The sequence below is a fragment of the Eurytemora carolleeae genome, unplaced genomic scaffold (assembly GCF_000591075.1).
Source record: "Eurytemora carolleeae unplaced genomic scaffold, Eaff_2.0 scaffold132, whole genome shotgun sequence".
NCBI lineage: Eukaryota > Metazoa > Arthropoda > Copepoda > Calanoida > Temoridae > Eurytemora > Eurytemora carolleeae.
In genome coordinates, this window is record NW_019396543.1 from 168,615 (window position 1) to 189,190 (window position 20,576).

At 34.3% G+C, this 20,576-nt stretch overlaps 1 protein-coding gene across 1 annotated transcript; it reads left to right on the plus strand.

Moving 5' to 3' along the window:
• Nucleotides 1-12,528: 12,528 nt before the first annotated feature.
• Nucleotides 12,529-14,520, plus strand: LOC111705205 (uncharacterized). Its single transcript, XM_023477682.1, has one exon. The coding sequence runs from the start codon at nt 12,565-12,567 to the stop codon at nt 13,930-13,932; it is 1,368 nt and encodes a 455-aa protein (XP_023333450.1). The 5' UTR covers nt 12,529-12,564; the 3' UTR covers nt 13,933-14,520.
• Nucleotides 14,521-20,576: the final 6,056 nt, after the last annotated feature.

Consider the following 20,576-nt stretch of genomic DNA (forward strand, 5'->3'; position numbering starts at 1 on the left):
ATTATTTAAATATAATTTTGGCTTTCAGATCGAAGGAAAAATTATTAATGCTCAGTGAGATTTGTGCAACTCGTACAACTATAAAGGAGAAGCAAGGTAAAAAGATTCCCATTTATCCTTGTTTCCGAGGTTTAACTTTTTTTAAGTTTTAAAACCTTTCTCCTTAGGTATATTCTTTCCTACTAATGTTTAAATCCTTCCTCCCAATGTTTAAATTTTTCCTCATAACGTTTAACCATTCAAGATCGTAATCCCTTTTCCCAACATTTGAATCCTTCCTCCTAAGGTTTACATCCTTCCTCCCAAGGTTTACATCCTTCCACCCAAGGTTTACATCCTTCCTCCCAAGGTTTAAATCCTTCCTCCCATGGTTTAAATCCTTCCTCCCGTGGTTTAAACCCTTCCTCCCGTGGTTTAAACCCTTCCTCCCATGGTTTAAATCCTTCATCCTAAGGTTTTAATCCTTCCTCCCAAGGTTTACATCCTTCCTCCCATGGTTTTAATCCTTCCTCCCAAGGTTTACATCCTTCCTCCCGTGGTTTAAACCTTTCCTTCCACGTTTTAAACCCTTCCTCCCAAGGTTTAAACCCTTCCTCTCGATGTTTGTATCCTTCCTCCTTAGGGTTTAATCCTTTCTTCCATAGTTTAATCCTTCTTCCCAAGGTTTAATCCTTCTTCCCAAGGTTTAAACCCTAAGATTTACATCAATTCAATAGTTTCTTTATTCTAGAACCAGATTGAAATGATAGAAGAAGACGAACCAGAAGAATATGAAGTATTTTCAATTTCCAAAAATTTTATGTCTGTGGTGATGGATTTTTTCTAAAAATACCTATTTTCATAATCGTTCTTCTAATTCTAAAGATAATTATCAAACATAAAATGCAACTTATTCTGAATCTTATTCCTTAAAAACGGCTAACTTTAACTGTTTTCAGGAATCTTTGAGCGAGGAAAATTCAGCGCCAAAAAGTCCTCAAAACTGCAGAATATATGTATGTGGGTTTATTGCAAAAAAAACTCCATACAAAAATTCCTGACCTTGTCAGAGTAGGCGAGGAGAAAACAAACTGTGATTGGATAGACTTAAAATCCAGAGAATCCTTGTTTTATCCATCCAAAGATCTATTGGAGGAAGTTGAAAAATATGAGAAAATATTTCAAAAAATACATGGGGAGTCTCTGGATAGAGGACATGATCCTATCGAAAAAACAATTTCAACTTTTCTGCAATAAACAAAAGATGGCCTCGGGAGGTTGTAAAACTTTTTGTAAATGTAAGATTTTACAGTAAACTGAAAAAAAACTTAATGTAAGCTTGAAGGAAAATAGTAAAAAAAGATGTCAGAACAATGAAACAAACTGCTCAGTTTATGTTTTAGAATTATGATGTGATAAAATAAAAAAGCTTGACGATTTGTTTTTAATAAAATAGAATGCATAAAATGTCAATAAATTAATGTATTAAAATATAGATTACATTCTTTTAATTTTTTCTCAAATTTTATGTTAGAAGGTTTTATTTATAAATGACTAATATTTAATGTGCATTTCCCAAAAAAGTTTTTTAATGTGAATTAGGCATACAGCTTTATATGTTAGGCATTGAATTATGTCTACTGTCCCTTTCTGCATTGATTCCAATGGAATGAGAACTTGTTTTTGCTTTTATTCAAACATCCCAATTTTACTATATAAAGTTTCACTATTTGAATACAATCTTGGTAATTATCATTTCTCTCTCCTGCCTTTAAAGCATATACTCGCAAGTAAGAAATATTCTTGCGTTTTTTAATCATTATTCAATCATGTCTACGATAGAAATATATCTTATTATCCCCACTCCGACATAATTGATGTTTTGCCCCTGAATTCTTTGTTTTGATCTCCTCCCACTGCAGTACACAGATTTGACGCATCAGATATGGCGGTTTCTGGTCTATATATTTCTTGGGTAAGACCATTCCCGTGGTTCTAAAGGGTCCCCATTCAAAATTTGAAGCAAATTGGTTAAGGGTTCCTGAGTTATGATCTGACATCCAAAGAAACAAACAGAGATTACAAGTAACAACTTCATATATATAGGTTGTACATTAGATCCTGACTGTTAGGAAAAGTTAGTGTACCTCGACTTTGTAGTGTCTTATTTTGGAAAAACAAATTTTGACACGTGGGATCGATTCTTTAAGCCCCCACCCCCCAAAAGACGTAGGAATTGCCCTCCCCCCACGCCCTTCCCAATAAATTTCGATTTTTATTTTTATTTTAAATTCCTCAATTGTAAAAATGAAAAATCTGCGAAATAATACATCATTATTAAAATTTTAATGTACCAAGAATAATGGTTGCGATTAATGTATCATCTAAGGCAACATTTTACAGAAAAAATGTCCACCAGAAAAGCTAAATTTATGTATATGATTGATACATGAATATTGAACATAGTTTGTACACGAGAAATACATTAACATGTCGATATTTGCAATGAATAAATATTATATAAATAATACTGCAGTTTTCATGTTTTTCTTCCGAATTTTTTACAAGACACATTTGAATCCTGACCCCTTAATTAGACAATATAGACATATTAGACAATATAGACATATTAGACGATATAGACATACTACACAATATAAACATACTAGACACTATAGACATATTAGACAATATAGACATACTAGACAATAAAGACATACTAGACAATTTAGACATACTAGACAATATAGACATATTAGGAAATATAGACATACTAGACAATATAGACATACTACACAATATAGACATACTAGACAATGTAGACATTCTAGAAAATATAGACATACTAGACAATATAAACATACTAGACAATATAGACATACTAGACAATAGAGACATACTAGACAATAGACAATATAGCAGGAACCGAGTTTAAACCAGGAAGATTATCTGAATTGTACTTAAAGAAGGAGTTGGAGAATATACTTCAGTCCTGCATACCATCTAGCGGGGTTCACATACACTTTATATTTGGCAATGTTTTTATCAATCGGAATAAAATATACAATAATAATAGTATCTTTAGTTGTGCTAGTTGGCTAGTTATGCATTTAGGTACCTTCCCACCTACCAGACTTTTGTCCGGTATAACACACAGTAGACAATATAGACAATAGAGACACAGTAGACAATAGAGACATACTGCACAATGTAGACATACTAGACAATAAAGACATACTAGAAAATATAGACATACTAGACAATATAGACATACTAAAAAATATAGACAAACTAGACAATATAGATATACTAGACAATATAGACATACTAGACAATATAGACATATAGACAATAGACAATATAGACAAAGTAGAAAAAAAGAGACACAGTAGACAATATAGACACAGAAGACAATAGAGAAACAGTAGACAATAAAGACACAATAGACAATAGAGACTCAGTAGACAATAGAGATACACTAGACAATATAGACATACTAGTCAATAGACAATATGGACAAACTAGTCAATAAAGACACAGTAGACAATAGAAAATATAGACACAGTAGACAATAGAGACACAGTAGACAATAAATACAATATAGAACCAATAAACAGCAGACATGCTATTCAATGGACAATATAGAAGCAATAAGCAGCAGACATGCTATACAATAGACAATATAAAAGCAATAAACAGCAGAATACTATACAATAGACCAAATAGAAGCATTAAACAGAATACATGCTATACAATAGACAATATAGAAGCAATAATCAGAATACATGCTATACAATAGACAATATAGAAGCAATAAACAGCAGACATGCTATACAATAGACAATATAGAAGCAATAAACAGCAGACATGCTATACAATAGACAATATAGAAGCAATAAACAGAATACATGCTATACAATAGACAATATAAAAGCAATAAACAGCAGAATACTATACAATAGACAATATAGAAGCAATAAACAGCAGACATGCTATACTATAGACAATATAAAAGCAATAAACAGCAGACATGCTATTCAATAGACAATATAGAAGCAATAAACAGCAGAATACTATACAATAGACAATATAGAAGCAATAAACAGCAGACATGCTATACAATAGACAATATAGAAGCAATAAGCAGCAATAAGCAGCAAACAACAGTTTATGGTAAACATAGATAAAATAGACAATAAACAGTATAGACATAGTAGACAATAGACAGTATAGACATGGTAGACAATAGACGATAGTAGACGGAATTAAATCCAAAGTTAAATTTAATACCTTTAAAACTTCTGCTCACGATTATGCTCATTTTCTTTGTTAAAAAACCATCATTATTTTTTTCTTACATTTTATTATCTAGGTTAAATGTTTGAGTTCAAGGAATGGTTTTGAATTAATATCAATATCAAATTGAAAATCCCAAATCTAACGAAAAAATACTTTGACGGTTTTTACAATTTATCAAAACCATGTCACGATTAACTAAGCTTATTGTATTAATCTGCAGTGCATTGACCGAAGATCAAGAAGAGCGTTTAGTGGATAGTGGGAAGTCACTCAGCACGAAAAAACATTCTATTTGATATTTTTTCTTCATGTTTAATTATCATCCTCCTGTCAGCGACACACAGCTTTGTCAAATCAAATTGAAATTTTGTAGAACAGGTAAAACAGAAAAAAAAACAAGCCATCCATATTTTTCCATGTTAAACTATTGTGCGCCTACGTGTGGCGCACAGTTTTTACAAGTTAGTCTAAGGAAAATTGCACGTCACGTTATTCATTTGAATTTCCGAACCGGGTCAACCTTTCCGGTCCCAGTTTTTACTGTATCGCCCGGACATTGGTTAAATAAAGCAGACACTCAATGGGACTAGCCTGTGGAACAAGGTTGACGTGGTCAGACTTTAGGTTGCATTTACTTTTACTGAAGGGTCAGATGTGCGAAGCGTAAGATAGCTTATATGTTTCAACCATATAGAGAAGAACAAAAATGTTTTAAATTTCTCGATAAATTTGTCTTGCTCATACGTTTGCGTAAAATAAAAACTTGAGGAGCTGCAAGGTTACAAAGTCCTTCTGTCTAATTTGTAGTATTTTGATTGCAACGCTAGATCCTACTCTCAGGCCTAAATTTTGTTCAATCCAACTTAAATCTTGTCGAAATCGTGCACCGCGTTAAGGTGCACAATAAAACCTTCCCAATTTTAAAGGGACTGTAAAGGAAAAATGAAAGGGGGTATAGGATGAAACCTGAGAGTCTCAGGCGTTGAACGATACATATAAAACATTTATCTGATGTCCCTTTCTCGAGAAATTGATATAAAACTGTGTCCAATTTATACGAAAATTCGTATATATGCAATTTTGGATAAAAGTTGTTTGTTTAATTATACAGATCATATTCAGCAAATACGAAACTAATCTGAAAACGAGTATATCCAACAGGAGCCTGAGAATCTCAGGTTTGATCCTATAATTATTTTTAAATTTTTATTTTGCATTTTCAATAGATATGATTGATAATATTATTACATATAGTCCGTATAGTCCGTTTTACGTCACCAGAACTTTAGCCAATGGCAGTGCAGTATACTGGTCATGTGATTTCCAGTTGTATCACGTGACAACGATACTGCACTCTCATTGGTGAAAGTTCTTGTGACGTAATACGGACTTTTAAATAATATTATCAATTATATCAATTAAAATGCAAAATAAAAACAAAAAATTATTATAGGAGCACACCTGAGATTCTCAGGCTCCTGTGGGATAAAATCGTTTTCAGATTGGTTTCGTATTTATTGAATATGACCTGTAAAACTTTTATAAAAAATTGCATATCTATAAATTTTCGTATAAATTTGACACAGTTTTATATAATTTTCTCGAGACAGGAACACATCATATAGAAGTCTTATATGTATCATTTAACTCTTGAGATTTTCAGGTTTCATCCTATACCCCCTTTCATTTTTCCTTTACAGTCCCTTTAATTTTGGATAATTTTACTCCAATACTTGTTTTGACTTAAGAGTTTTATTTCAAAACAAAATGTAATTGTAATTATGCAAAGATGGTATTGCCTAAATCAGAATGGTAGCCTTAAAAGCGTTTATTTTCGGATCAAATATAAATTATATACGGATTTCTACTGCAGGAAAACATATAAGATTGATCAGAATTAAACACTTTTAAACATAGAAAAACCACAATATCTTCTGCATAATTGATCAACATCTTAAGGGTCCCACTAAGCCTAAAATTAGACAAACTATAACTAGCAATTTTTATTTTGATAAAGAATTTAATCTGCGAGACAAAAAAAAACGTATTTTTACTATTCTACAAAATTTTATCTGGACCTGAGAATTCGATCTACAAGCTTGAAAAGTTATTCTTCTATAACGTATATAACTTTCCAATTGGAGAGATGTTTTATCATTTTCCAATATGTATAAACCACGGAACATATTATTTTCAAGATAAAAATAATAAAACTTTTCCGAATTAGATTTAAAAAGAATCTATCTATCTATCTTTCTATCTACCTATCTATATATTTTTCTATCCATCTGTTTATCTATATTTCTTCTTATCTATCAATCTAAGCTTCTATTGAACTCCCAGCCCAGAGTAATTTAAAGTGTAAATTACAATTTTTGTTTTTGTTTTATTAAGAAATCAGTCTCTGATGAGTTGCCCGATGACGTCGCAATAAGATGTAAACAAATGTACTGCAATTTCAAGTTAAACTCCATGCAAAGATGGCACACGGGCATCTGTAGTACATCTGAATTTCCGAGCCGGGTCAACCTTTCCGGTCCTAGTTTGTACGGTACCTAGCTCTATGGACAGTACTAGCCGGTGCAACAAGGTTGACGTGGTCAGACTTTATGCTTCATATAGGTTGAATTTACTTTTACTAAAGGGGCAGAGGTGCGTGGGCAATACCCGATTTTATTTTTTTAGAAAACGGATTTCGAAAAATGTTAGTTGTGTGCGGCATTCTTAGATAGTTGCACAAGCGACAAGAGAAATAATCAAATTCAAAACAAATTAATTAAAAAATATTATAAAATATAAACTATATACAAATGTGGCGAAAGATAATCGATGACTATAGGTTGCAATATCTGAATGATTTGTTTGTAATTAAATTGATTTTTTTACGGTCTAAGTTGTATGTTGCAATTTTCTGAATTTGTATGGGCGCTAAGTTATTTGGTTGGGGACGTCGTTAACAATTTTCTCTTTATAGACGCAACAGATAGAAGTAAGATTAGTAGCGATCAAAAGCGCATTTTTATCGCATTAAGCCTATACCCCCTTTCATTTCTCTCGAACACTCCCTTAAAAATGATAAAAATTTGTACGATATTGTCGTTTTTTGGTTAAAATTGTTAAATTCTGATAATTTATATTTGTTTTCTTGTGGCTGAAACTTGCTTACAGTCCCTTTAAAGGGATTGTAAATGTAGTTTCGAGTTGCCTAATCACAACCCTATCCAATAATACAAGATAATGTTCTTAGATTCTAGTCATCTTATATGTCATGGTCTTTGAATATAAAAAATAAATGTATTCATGGTCTAAGGAAAATTGTTATTATATAAATGTATAAAGCTGATTGGGGAATCTAATGTTATTCATTATTTATTCACGCTCAATTCAACTATTCAATTATTAGTAATTGTACAACTACTCAGTCACAGAAATTCTGATAATAATATGTACAGTACTGTACATTGATAACCAGAAAACTCAGAGTATGAAGTTGACTTTAAACTCAAGAATTATGACTTTGAACAGGCCAATGTAAATGAGACAAAGCAATTGTGCAGTGTAAACAGAACCCATCAAGTTCATTGCAGTATTGCTTTAATGTCGTCTTCCAACTCTACAGTTTTCCGGTTTTCTCAGTACACTGTGCACAGAAATTAGAATAATAATACAAGGTGTCTCTGAAAAAACTGTTCTTACGAATTTTAGCCTGCAAAACATCGTTTCCAAAGATTTTCAAAAAATTTAGATTATAATTTTATTTTTACGTTTTATACAACAGAACAAAATAAATTGAGCATTTTCAATGACAGACTTAAGGATTTTTAAAAATGAATGAGGAAAAAAGATTTTTGAATTTTTTGAAAATCTGTGGAAAAGGTGACCAAGTACATTTCGAGTACAGTTGCAGACTAAAACGGCATTTTAGAGTAAAATTTGTCAACCCCTCCCCCCTCCCCAAGTACAGGTATTGTACCTGCTATTGACACTTTAAAACCACGTTTAGTGGGTGAAAAAGCAATTAACATCTTCGGAGATGGGACCGAGCACATTTTCCAATATTAGACCTAATCTTAAAGTAGAAGGAAGGAATAGTTCAGTTCTAAGGTTCGTTTATATGTTTACATGACACTTACAGTATACAATACCATCACACGCAATTATTAGTTTATTAACCTAATATCTAAAGACCGTGTCAATTAGAAAATCCGCGAAATTAACAAACCGTTATACACAATTATTTTCAAGCAAATCAGGACACCTTTTCTTTCACGTACATTCCTTCCAAATTTCAAAAAGGACAGTAACGTAAATTCAAGTCACCCACCCTGCTCCAATTTACAACAATACCCATAAAAGCTTTGTCTGATCAACTATGAATTAGGTCTCCAGGTTTTTGTTCATTTAAACTTTTACTTTGGCGCATTTCTAGCTTACAAGCTGCATTATCAGTGTTAAAAACGTTTCAAGTGAGGTATATTCGACATTTTTCATATCAGATTAAGGTTTCAAGGGTACCAATGTAAATCAGACATTGACATCTTTACTTGAAATTACACTTACAGTTCTTTTAAAAATCCATGTATAAATAATTTTTAGGTTTATTTCAAGAGTTTGCGATTATAAATTCTAATATTAAAACCTTACATGCGTGAAAATTGTTCAATAATAGCTTGAATTTAAGATTTTGTTGAAACATCAGAAAGTTTTGAATGATTAAATCATTTAGATATCTGTCCGAGGAAAAAAGAAAAATGCAGAAAATACATTATTGTACTTTTTTGAGCTTCGAGATATTTTAGGCTTAGTTTCCCGGTAAAATCGGTCAATATTGCGGGTAAACGGTTGATGTAACTATATATAAGAGTAACCTGGGCAACGCTGGGTTTTCAAGCTAGTATATTTATATAGCAGTTATCTCTGTTTGCTTCCTTGTTAGTCCAATCATAACCCGTTTAACCGATTTGTCTCAAATTTTGATTACTGTAGAACACTCCTGTAAGCCGAGTTTTAGCACCTGATTTAATTAGGGTTCAGTCATGAGTTTGTTGTCTATTCTGAACCAATAGAAATAGTATGGCGGTAACATCTATCTTTCTATCTATCTCATTATCTAATTAGAGATATGAATCCTTCAATTGGCGCTATCAGTAAATGGAAATATTTACTTCAACTGAAACTATGGTGAGAACCACGGGAATGTTTTTAGCTAGGTTTAAAAGTTCTTAGTTGAATAGATTGACCCTTATAAAGAAAACTTTGTTTTAAGGCAAAGCTGGGTTTCCAAGCTATAGTATATTTATCTATATATAAAGATAGTTGTAATCTCTGTTTGTCTGTCTGTCTGTTTGTTTGACCGATCATAACTCAGAAACCCATTGACCGAATTGCCTAAAATTTGGTTAGGGAAATCAGGAGAGCCACGGTAATGTTTGAGATTCTAAGTTGAGTGGGTCGACTTTAATAGCGAAAATTTTGTTTCCCGGTAAATTCGTCCAAGCGCGGATAAACGGCGGGAGTAACTATGATGAACCTAGGCAAAGCTGAGTTCCCAAGCTAGTTGTATATATAGAAGTAATTTCTTTTTGTCTTTTTGTCAATGTAGTTTCAGTAGAAGTAAATATTTCCATTTACTGATATAGCGCCGATTGAAGGATTCATATCTCTAATTGGATAATGAGATAGATAGAAAGATAGATGTTACCGCCATACTATTTCTATTGGTTCAGAATAGACACCAAACTCATGACTGAACCCTGATTGGATCAGGCGCTAATGGACTCGGCATACAGGAGTGTTGTATGTCCAAACATGACTTTTGAACCTCTGTATTGGATAGGTCTGGAGAACTACGGTTTAGCTTGTTTTAAAAGTTTTAAGTTAAGTGAGTTGACTTTTCAGCGAAGGTTCAGTTTCCATGTAAAGCTGGATTCCCAAGGTAAAGTCAAATCTTTTATATAATAAAGCTCATATATTGTTAATTTAAATATATCAGCTGTAGCTGGCCAAACATCTGGACCAAATTTGCTGACATTTTTTAGGGAACCCATGGGTTAAAATCAAATTTGTTTTTCAAAAATATATTTTTTTTAATTATTCGAAATATTTTTTTATTTCATGGGCAACGCCGGGCTTTGCAGGTAGTATAATAATAAAACCCTAAGCTTGAATTTGCAAACATATTCTGCATGGTTGCATATTTTGCAAATCCTAATACCGGGGGGGGGATATAGCGGGATTATTTCGCGTGAAATAAACAAATTGGTCAAATGTTAACACTTCGTTCTAGACACTCAACCAGGTAACATTATTACAAGCCTGTGTCATGTTAAAGGGAGTGTTCTAGACACTCAACCAGGTAACATTATTACAAGCCTGTGTCATGTTTAAAGGGAGTGTTCTGGACACTCAACCAGGTAACATTATTACAAGCCTGTGTCATGTTTAAAGGGACGTTAAGCGTAATATCAAATGACCCTTCAGGCTAAAATGTCCGATTCACAACCGTATCCTTGGAACCTTTATTTAATCAGTAATTTGGAATATATACTTTCTATCTTCTTGATTTTAAAGTTTTTAATTTAGACAATTATGTACCTTCCTGCAGTCGTAGAAATGCTCAAGTCAGCTTGGAGAGAGACCCCAATTGAAAATAATTAGTTTTTTAAATTATAAACATTGACATCTATATTTCATACTTGAAATAACAAAGCTTTTAAGGGTATGGTTGTGAATCAGGCATTGCCATCTTTGCAGGGAGAATCCCTTGAAAATACGCTTAAATTCCTTATTAAAGAGAGTATATGGCAAGGTACTAAAGCAATGAAAGTTAATTACAGTTGCGTATACTCTGCGTATATATTGAAACCAGTTCTCTTTGAACGGGATTTGTAAACAAGAATAGATGAATCAGTGTTCGTTTGGTATCAGAGGAGGTTAAAAGGATTAAATTTTGATAACTTTGATAATTAACATAATAGTTTCCTGTGACCAGAATATTTCATTGATTTTTTTATGTGAAAGATGGATCCCATGTCAGGCTTCGACATTCGTCTTGTGTTTACATTACCGCCCAGTGACAGTACACTGCAGTACAAAAGATGCGTACACCTCTGAAATAAATTTCCTTGCATTATAACCTACTCTTTTGAAATGATATCTACCTTTGTAGAGAACAAAAGAATCAAACAATTGAAAAAAAAATTCATCCTTGATCAGACAAAGGTTTTAAGGGTACTTTGGTTAATAAGACATGCTACTCTGAGACTTGAACTATATGTACAGTCCCTTAAACTATATGTACAGTCCCTTAAACTATGTGTACAGTCCCTTAAACTATCCTTAAACTATATGTACAGTCCCTTAAACTATATGTACAGTCCCTTAAACTATGTGTACAGTCCCTTAAACTATGTGTACAGTCCCTTAAACTATATGTACAGTCCCTTAAGTCCCCTAAACTACATGTACAGTCCCTTAAACTATATGTACAGTCCCTTAAACTATGTGTACAGTCCCTTAAACTATGTGTGCAGTCCCTTAAACTATGTGTACAGTCCCTTAAACTATGTGTACAGTCCCTTAAAGGGAGTATTCGCGAAAAATGAAAGGGGGTATAGGCTTAATGCGATAAAAAAACGCTTTTGATCGCTACTAATCTTACTTCTATCTGTTGCGTCTATCAGGAGAAAATTGTTAAAGACGTCTCATACCGAAGAGAGGAGCGGCCATACAAATTGACGGTAAACTGATGGTAATGAAGACGACATTTTCATATTTTCCAGGAATGTTCGGAAACAAGTTTTAAGCTAAATATTATTTTAAAAAACAAAATCAAAACTCGTATGAAATATTAAATATAAAAAAAATGTGGCGAAAGATATTCGATGACTATAGGTTGTAATATCTGAATGATTTGTTTGATATTAATTTGATTTTTTTACGGTCAATTTGTATGGCCGTAAATGAAAATTGTTGCATACAAAAAAACCCAGCTTTTTATAAAGGAATGTTATTTTTGAATTACAAAAGTCAATTTTCGGATTGTGTGTGGGCCTCAAAGCATATTTGTTGGGACTTTTGAATAAAAAATTTTCCTACTATAGTATTTTATGGTATTTATCTGACCGACCAAATCTTGTTTTTTTGGGACCATTTGAATTCAGATACATTTTTTGGACCCAATCAGTTTAGCCATTCTTTGAGAATATCCAAACAATAGATAATGCAATATATTCTCTTTAAAATTTACAATAACGCTAAACTTGATTCTAGGTAATTCTGAAAGCTATGATGCTGCTACTATTGTTGGCTATGGTGATGTGCTTCCCAAGGGGTATGTTGGCTCAGCCAGAAGCCGGAGAGATGCAAGGTCCTATTGTTGGTGAGAAGCCAGAAGCCGGAGAGATGCAAGGTCCTATTGTTGATGAGAAGCCAGAAGCCGGGGAGATGCAAGGTCCTATTGTTGGTGAGAAGCCAAAAGCCGGAGAGATGCAAGGTCATATTGTTGGTGAGAAGCCAGCTAATAATTCTGCAGGGTGGAACAGGAAAGAGCGTATTTTTTCATTGTTTAATATCGTTCAATTTCCTAATTTGGCGTGCAATAGCTTGGATACAGTATTTCCCGTTGGAACCTGTTTTACAACCAGTGAGTGCACTTCTAAAGGCGGAACAACGAGTGGCAGCTGCGCAGCGGGGTTTGGTGTCTGCTGTCTATTCAAATCCTCGACATGTGGGGGCACATTCAGTAACAACATGACTTACATTACCAATCCGGGGTTCCCAGCTACATTCAATACCGCAGGCACCTGCACATTTACGGTTAACAAATGTCAAGCGGATATTTGTCAGCTTCGACTGGATTTTCTAACATCTGTTCAAGGAGTTTCCGCTAATACTCAAGGATGTTGTGGGGCTGGATGCACAACAGCTGCTGATTCTTTAACTGTGACTGGTCAGACCGGAGTAAATCCGCCTGTAATCTGTGGTACCAACACAGGAGAGCATATGTACGTTGAGGTTGGATCTCTTGCAGCGGATAGTGTTAGCCTGGCCTTCTCCGTGGCTGGGACAACAAATGATCAATGGAATATTAGAGTGTCTCAGATTCCTTGCAGTGCTAATTACAGAGCACCAACCAACTGTGTGAAATACTTCACTGGAAGTTCTGGAACTGTGACTAGCTACGGATTTACTGGGAACACTTTGCTTCAAAGCCAAAACTATGATTCCTGTATTAGGCAAGAGGCAGGATTTTGTTCTATCCAGTGGGATGAAAGCACAGTTACAGCTCCAGCAGATCCTTTTGATTTGACAGGTGCACAAGCTGCAGGAGCAGCTGAAAATATCATATGTGCCAACTCCTTCATCCATATTCCAAATGGATTCATTGCTCCTGCCGCTGTTACTACAGCTGCTGGCAATACTGATGGTGCAGCAACTCCTGTTTTTCCAAGTCCTGCTTTGGAATTTTGTGGTGAAGTTTTAGGGCTTTTTGAAGCTGGTGCAGCAGGAGTCATAGGTGTCACTGCTTCTAGTGTTACAACATCAACCTTACCATTTTCTCTATCTACGTTCACAACCGCAGTAGCTTTAAACGATCAAGGTGGTAATGCAGCTCAAGGATACTCCTTGGATTATACCCAACAAGCATGCTGATTAAACAAAGGAGTATTAACTTCTGTAGTGCGTACAAATCGGAACACATTATCTTTCCCAATCAGGTGTTAGACAAAAAGCTGTTAAACGTCACAAGTTCAGAGGATATTTACTGACCCAACAGTAGGTCAGTTGTATGTATTGCACATTGCACAATGCACAATCCAATCAAGGCCTAAAGTTTCCTCATAATTGAAATTTCAAAAGCTTTTCTAAGATTTTGTTAGCAATTTTTAACAAAATGTATATATTTATTTGAACAGTGTTTAGAAGAATCAATTTTTTATATTATATATCTACACAATCAATTTTAAAGGTCTGACTTTTGTTTACAATCTTTGTTATTGTTTTGATAAAACTAGTTCCAAATATGTCACAGCCAAGTGTGTACACTGTACACACACCCTATCTCCCCTACCGTTAGTTTACATACCTTAGCTCTAGTTGAATTAACTCTGAGTTTTTCTTACAATAACATCCATTTCTTTAGTTAAGGAATTAATATCAATTGTACTGTTATTAATTATTATAATTTTCTTATCGTTCAAGTTTAAATCTCACATTGAAATAAACAATGCACTTTTTAAATTGTTCATATTTTAATATTTTAATAGACAAGAGTGAAAACGTAATAGTTATGTTAAGTGAGAGTAAAAATTATAAAGGATTAACCGTAAAAGTTCACAGGCAGCCGTAGTACATTTGAATTTCCTAGTTGGATCAACCTTTTCGGTCCCAGTTTGTACTATATTGTCCGGACATTGGGTAAATAAAGCAGACACTCAATAGGACAAGCCTTTGCAGCAAGGTTGACGCGGTCAGACTTTAGGTTGAATTTACTTTTACTAAAGGGTCAGAGGTGCGTGATTGAGTATTTGCAATCGGATTTCTGATTGAAAGCATATACAAGATTTTATGTGAAATTTACTGTAGTTTCTTATATCTTCTTAAAAAAAGAAGGCAACACGGTACATTTTATACCTTTATCTGAATAACAATGATTGATATATCCTAATAGGGAAAGAGGTGTATAAAATTTATATTTTGACAAAGCCAAAAGAACTGAGTTTTTGCCACAAACTTAAATCTTCTAATCCCTCTTCTTTGCAACCTGATGGTGTAAACCTTTGATATTTTAAACTTCGATAATTTGATCCAACAGAATTCTACAGTTTGAAATAGCAAAGGTCCATAACCACATCGGTTTCCAAAGATTTAGGGATTGAAAAAAAGAGATGGTTGAAAAAAAAACTCATTTCCTTAGGGTAAAAAAAGAAACAAATGTTTTGAAAAATGTCCATATATTATTATTTCGTTTTTATATATTATTTTTTTCCCGCAAAATTTATCATTGCAAAATTTTTTCCCCGACATTTTTTTCACGAAATTTCGCATTATTTTGGCTTTCTTTTGCCGCCATAAATGCGAAATTTCGCGCAAAATTTTGCGAAATACAAAAAAAATGCTTTTTTCACGAAAGTTTTTTTCGCTGGGAACCCTAATTAAAAGAAACGACGTCTCATTGTTGAAGTTGTCGGAACAACTTCTAAACGACATCATAACAATGATCTGGGACAATATATTCGAATTCAATTTTAAATAAAATATTCATTTATTTGAGATTTCTAACACTGAGTACTTGCAAAACAGTTAATTTTTTAAGATTTTGATATTGAAAAATTTTTTTTAACTTTATCTCATCAAAAATTGATAGCACAGTTAAATGATATTAATTTTTTAATTATGCATGTAAATCATATTTTTTGTTATAAAAGTAGCGCCATTTCTAGATCTTAAACCATTATAATAATAATAAATAATTAAAAAGAAATTAGAATAAAGAGAATTTATAAATTTATAAATAATAAGAATTTCAGAATTTTTAAAAACGAAAAAATTATAAATTTCTATTTTTGAAAATAAAAGAATCTAATAAACTTTATTACTTATAAGATACCCACATCATGAAATAAAGAGAAAAAAGTTTAAAATAATTTTAAAAATTAAAAAGTTTGAAAGTAAATTGAACTTAACAAATGAATTGGCCAAGAAAATAACTCTCTAAAACGAAGAATTTATCTACAGGGTGTGTCCCAATAAACATGGCAATTCAGTGACGAATTCGATATCGTCTTTGTCATGAATTAGCATTGAAATACCTAATTTCAAAAGCCATAATATTATTATGTCTACTAGAGTTTATTTTATGAAAACGGTAAATGGCTGTAAAGATGTGTCTATAATGTCTTCGCAAGATGAACAGTGAAGACGGACAAGTTTACTCTGTTTGTATACTGCAATTTTCTTATTTTACTAAGTACAACTGTATGCAGTCAAAACAGACAAACAAATTGTAAACATAGCAGACGAAAATTTTACGGATTACAACTTTCTCTTTAGGTATCACTATACTAAATCAAAGAATTATTTAAAAAGACAATATCGAATTCGTCACCGAATTGCCATGTTTATTGCTACACCGGCCTGTACTATATTAATATTCAACAAAATTAGATAGTTTATTTAATTTAATTATTTATAAAATTAAAGGAATTATACTTTATAGGCGTAATTTCTAATACAAAAGTTATGATTTCGATTTACAGTGGTATCTGATATCTGATATCTGATTTACAGTGGTATCTGATATCTGATATCTGATTTACAGTGGTATCTGATATCAGATATCTGATTTACAGTGGTATCTGATATCTGATATCTGATTTACAGTGGTATCTGATATCTGATATCTGATTTACAGTGGTATCTGATATCTGATATCTGATTTACAGTGGTATCTGTTATTTGATATCTGATTTACGGTGGTATCTGTTATCTGATATCTGATTTACAGTGGTATCTGTTATTTGATATCTGATTTACAGTGGTATGTCCTTTAAAATTTATCATGTCTCATTCGTCCACAATCATACAAAGGTTTAAAGGAACCGTTGTGAATTTGATATGCCACTAGTCCTGTCCATAGAGCTAGGTACAGTACATACTGGGATCGGAAAGGTTGACCCGGCTCGGAAATTCAAATGTACTACGGCTGCCCGTCTACAGTCCATGTACAGTGTACACAGCTAGCACAAAAAATATAAAAATGTACTCACTGATTCCATCGTAAATAGTGTTAAACTGTTTCTTTGCTGCCTTCCCTTCCCGTTCCAGCCAGGTCTCCTAGAAATTAGTTTTAAGTTGAGAAGATCGACTTTTAGAAAAATTGTTACTGTTACGACTGTGTGACCTTGTAGCGCCTCTAGTGTTGATTTTACGTAGAAATTTGAGAAAAGCAAATTCATCCGGATATATTTCAGAAATTAAACCCGTTTTTATCCATTACTCTTCACTTCAAGAAGTTAGGATTGAAAACATTTATGAAATCAATCTTACGTGAAATTTACTTTAGTTTGACGTGAGAAGCAAAAGTTGTAAAAATTCATGTTAATTGCGTTTTTTTCTCGATTTACCTGTATCTAATATAGTATGTACGGGCTAACAATAATCTTCTCAAAAAAAGATTTTGGAACATTTGGAAAAAATGAATTTTTATTAAAAATATTGCTTTTTAGTTAGAAATTCAAATAAATAATATGATTTAAACATATGACGTCATTGGTGGGTCTGAGGCTACATCTCTGGAACATTCTTTAACAATCCCACAACAAATTTTAGGGAGCGGTCAAACTCTCTTACTCGCGAATGCCGCAATAAATTATAAGAAGAGTGAGATTAGTATATATTTTAGGGTTAGGTTAGGTTAAGACACTTTGTGGGCCGCGCGCTGCAGCTAAGACAGGTTAGGGGTCTGAGCGCAGCGGCTAAGACAGGTTAGGGGGTCGAGCATCGCGACTAGAACTAACTGTCTCTTTATCTTATCATTCATTGCGGCATTCGCGAGTAACAGAGTTTGGCCGCTGCCCGAATTTTATTCTTAAAAATTATTTATCTCAATACTTCACAACTTGTTTTGAGAAATTAAAATAAAACTTGAGCGTACACAATTTTGAGGTTTATTTGGTTTTTGAGGTAGTGGTATTTTTTGCTTATCTTATTGGCTTAAAAAAAGGTATATATATATCTATGCATATCTAATACACACTAAACAGCGTGAAACTTCATTAAATGCAGACCTTTCTTACATTAACAAATATATATATAGTATATATATAATCTTATACCTATCACAGACATAAAAAACGAATATATGTATTATACAAACAAGCAAAAAAGGCAATTGGCTTGTTGAAAAGGCCCATAGTAATATTCCTTTCTTATAAAAGTATTGTTTCTTTACAACTCTTTTATACATCAATAGATTAAAATAATCATTTAACGCTTTCTAAAGAAAAAATTATTTTTCACCAAAAAAATAGTACATATACACACTACATTTTTTCAGCTTAAAACATGAACCTTTGAAAAAACTCCTTTTTTCCCCACAATTGTCAACCATTAACATTAAGACCCCCCCCCCTCTATGTAATGTCGTCTTCAACTTAAAAGCTCCTCTCGGAGACGAGAAACCAAACCAAACAATTTCAGCCCGCTTTTCTCTGTTCTCCGACAACGGAGTATAAACGTTTATTAATTGTGAACCATTTCAAAGTTAAACAAGAATATTTTCATTTAAAGAATTAGTGACCTTCATCAACATTTAATTGTTAATCTTTTCAGAAGTTTTAAAGTATAAAAAAAGCGTCTTAGGACTTTTCGACAGTTAACCCACAAATAAGCAAATAGATCGTAAGAATCTTTTCATTATAAATTTGTAAACCATTGTAATAATTATTTATCATTATTCATTTCATTTTTTTTTTAGGTTTTTAGGAAATAAAGAGTTTTCTGCATTATCGATTTTGATTTGAGGGTTATTCCTTGTCTATCTGTTCATCGTCAGAATCTTGTTCCTTAGCGACAACATTTCGATCTACCGGACGTGTCGAAAATTCAAGAAAGCCTCGAGATGAACCCAACCACTCCTCTCCATGAGGATACTCTCATCGACCTTCCTCCTGAAACCCCTCAGCAGGAAGCTCAAAGATGTACAAGAAACAATCCCTGCAGGATGCAAGGATGCATGATATGTCCCACACCAACCAACCACGTCCGTAACCTGGACGAGGAACTGAACATCGACGAATCCAACTCAACCCCCTCACCCCTTGCCGACCTCCCTCAACCCCCTCCAGATCACCTCATCTCGATGTTCACCCGCAGACTTAATACAGTAATCCAACGTAACAATGTAGAACTCTTGAAAAGCACCATCAAACTGCTCCAGAAACCGATCGAGTTGAACCTTGACTTCTGCATGTATGACTGCTCTGCCTTCGACACCGCCTGGGAGACCGCATCAGAGATCCTGACCTCACACGCGGCCATTGTTCCTGACCTTCCCCCTTCCCCTTCTCCTCAACATAACTTACAGCCTCATGCTAGTTTCAAACCTCCCAAGCTTGATACACCAACCTGGAGTGGCAAATTCTAGGACTTCTACCCCTGGTTATCAACCATCCTGAACGGGTTCAAGCTGACTCAAGCTGGAGACGTTGTTAAAGTGGCTCTCACTCTCCAAGCCATCCCTCTTTCCAAGCGAGGACCCTTCAACAACATCACGGACTGGAACACTTTCAAGACCAAGCTAATTGAAGAGTTCGGAAGCATAGACATTTTCGGAAGAGACGTCAATCAAGTGTTCAACCTCCTTCCCCGCTACGAGTCGGTCCAGGAGGTCGCCGAAGACCTCTCCCATAAGATTAAAACTCTACAAGCCAATCTGGAAATCATGCAGGATTTCCATGACAAGGAAGACCTTCACAGTGTCGCCCTCACTCAAACTCTAGTGCAAAACATCATGAAGAGCCTACCACTTGAAGTGAGACCCTCCTTCAACGATCAATTCTCCAAATTTCGTGACCAATGTCCAGCCAATGTCCGACCTCCAGCCACGTTCTTTTTCCTAGCCACATTTGTGGAAAAATTAGAAAAGAATTATCGATCCACTCCTTATCTCTATGACCTCGACCTTGCTCTCTCAAACATAGGAGTCAAAGTGGTCAGACAGGGAACCTCTAAACCTAAACCTCGGCCTCTGAATTCTTCTGACCCACAGAGATTCCGTCCTCCTAAACCCTGCGCCATGTGTACAATAATGGGGTTTGAAGCCAACCACTTTTCCCTCAGCAAACACTGTGGATCTGGTAAATTGAGCTCACCTGAGATCTTCAAGTTGATCTCCAACAATAACCTCTGTTTCACCTGCACTCAGGCCCACGGCAATAGTTATAAGTGCAAGCTCACTCTCACGAACGGAACCTCTAGGGTGTGTACCAAGGGATGCTTGCAACATGGAGTCCCTGTGAACAGGAGGGCTTGCATGCACAGCAACCAGGCCCACTTTGTCACGATCCCCAAGGTCAGCGCCAACCAGTCTGTTCCCTTGGTCGAAACCTTGAACCTGGGCGGGACGAAGATAGGAATACAGTATGACACTGGCTGTCAACTCAGCCTCATCTCCAGGTCGGCTCTTTCAACTATACCTCAATACATGTACTCCCTGGGACCCTCGTACAAGATGAAGGTGCTGACCTACTCGGGGAAAGCAAGAGTTATCCTCACCACTGAGGTCAAACTGAAGC

Excerpts from the sequence above, each read along its gene's own strand:
- LOC111705205 (XM_023477682.1), top strand. The coding sequence starts at position 12,565 with ATGATGCTGCTACTATTGTTGGCTATGGTGATGTGCTTCCCAAGGGGT.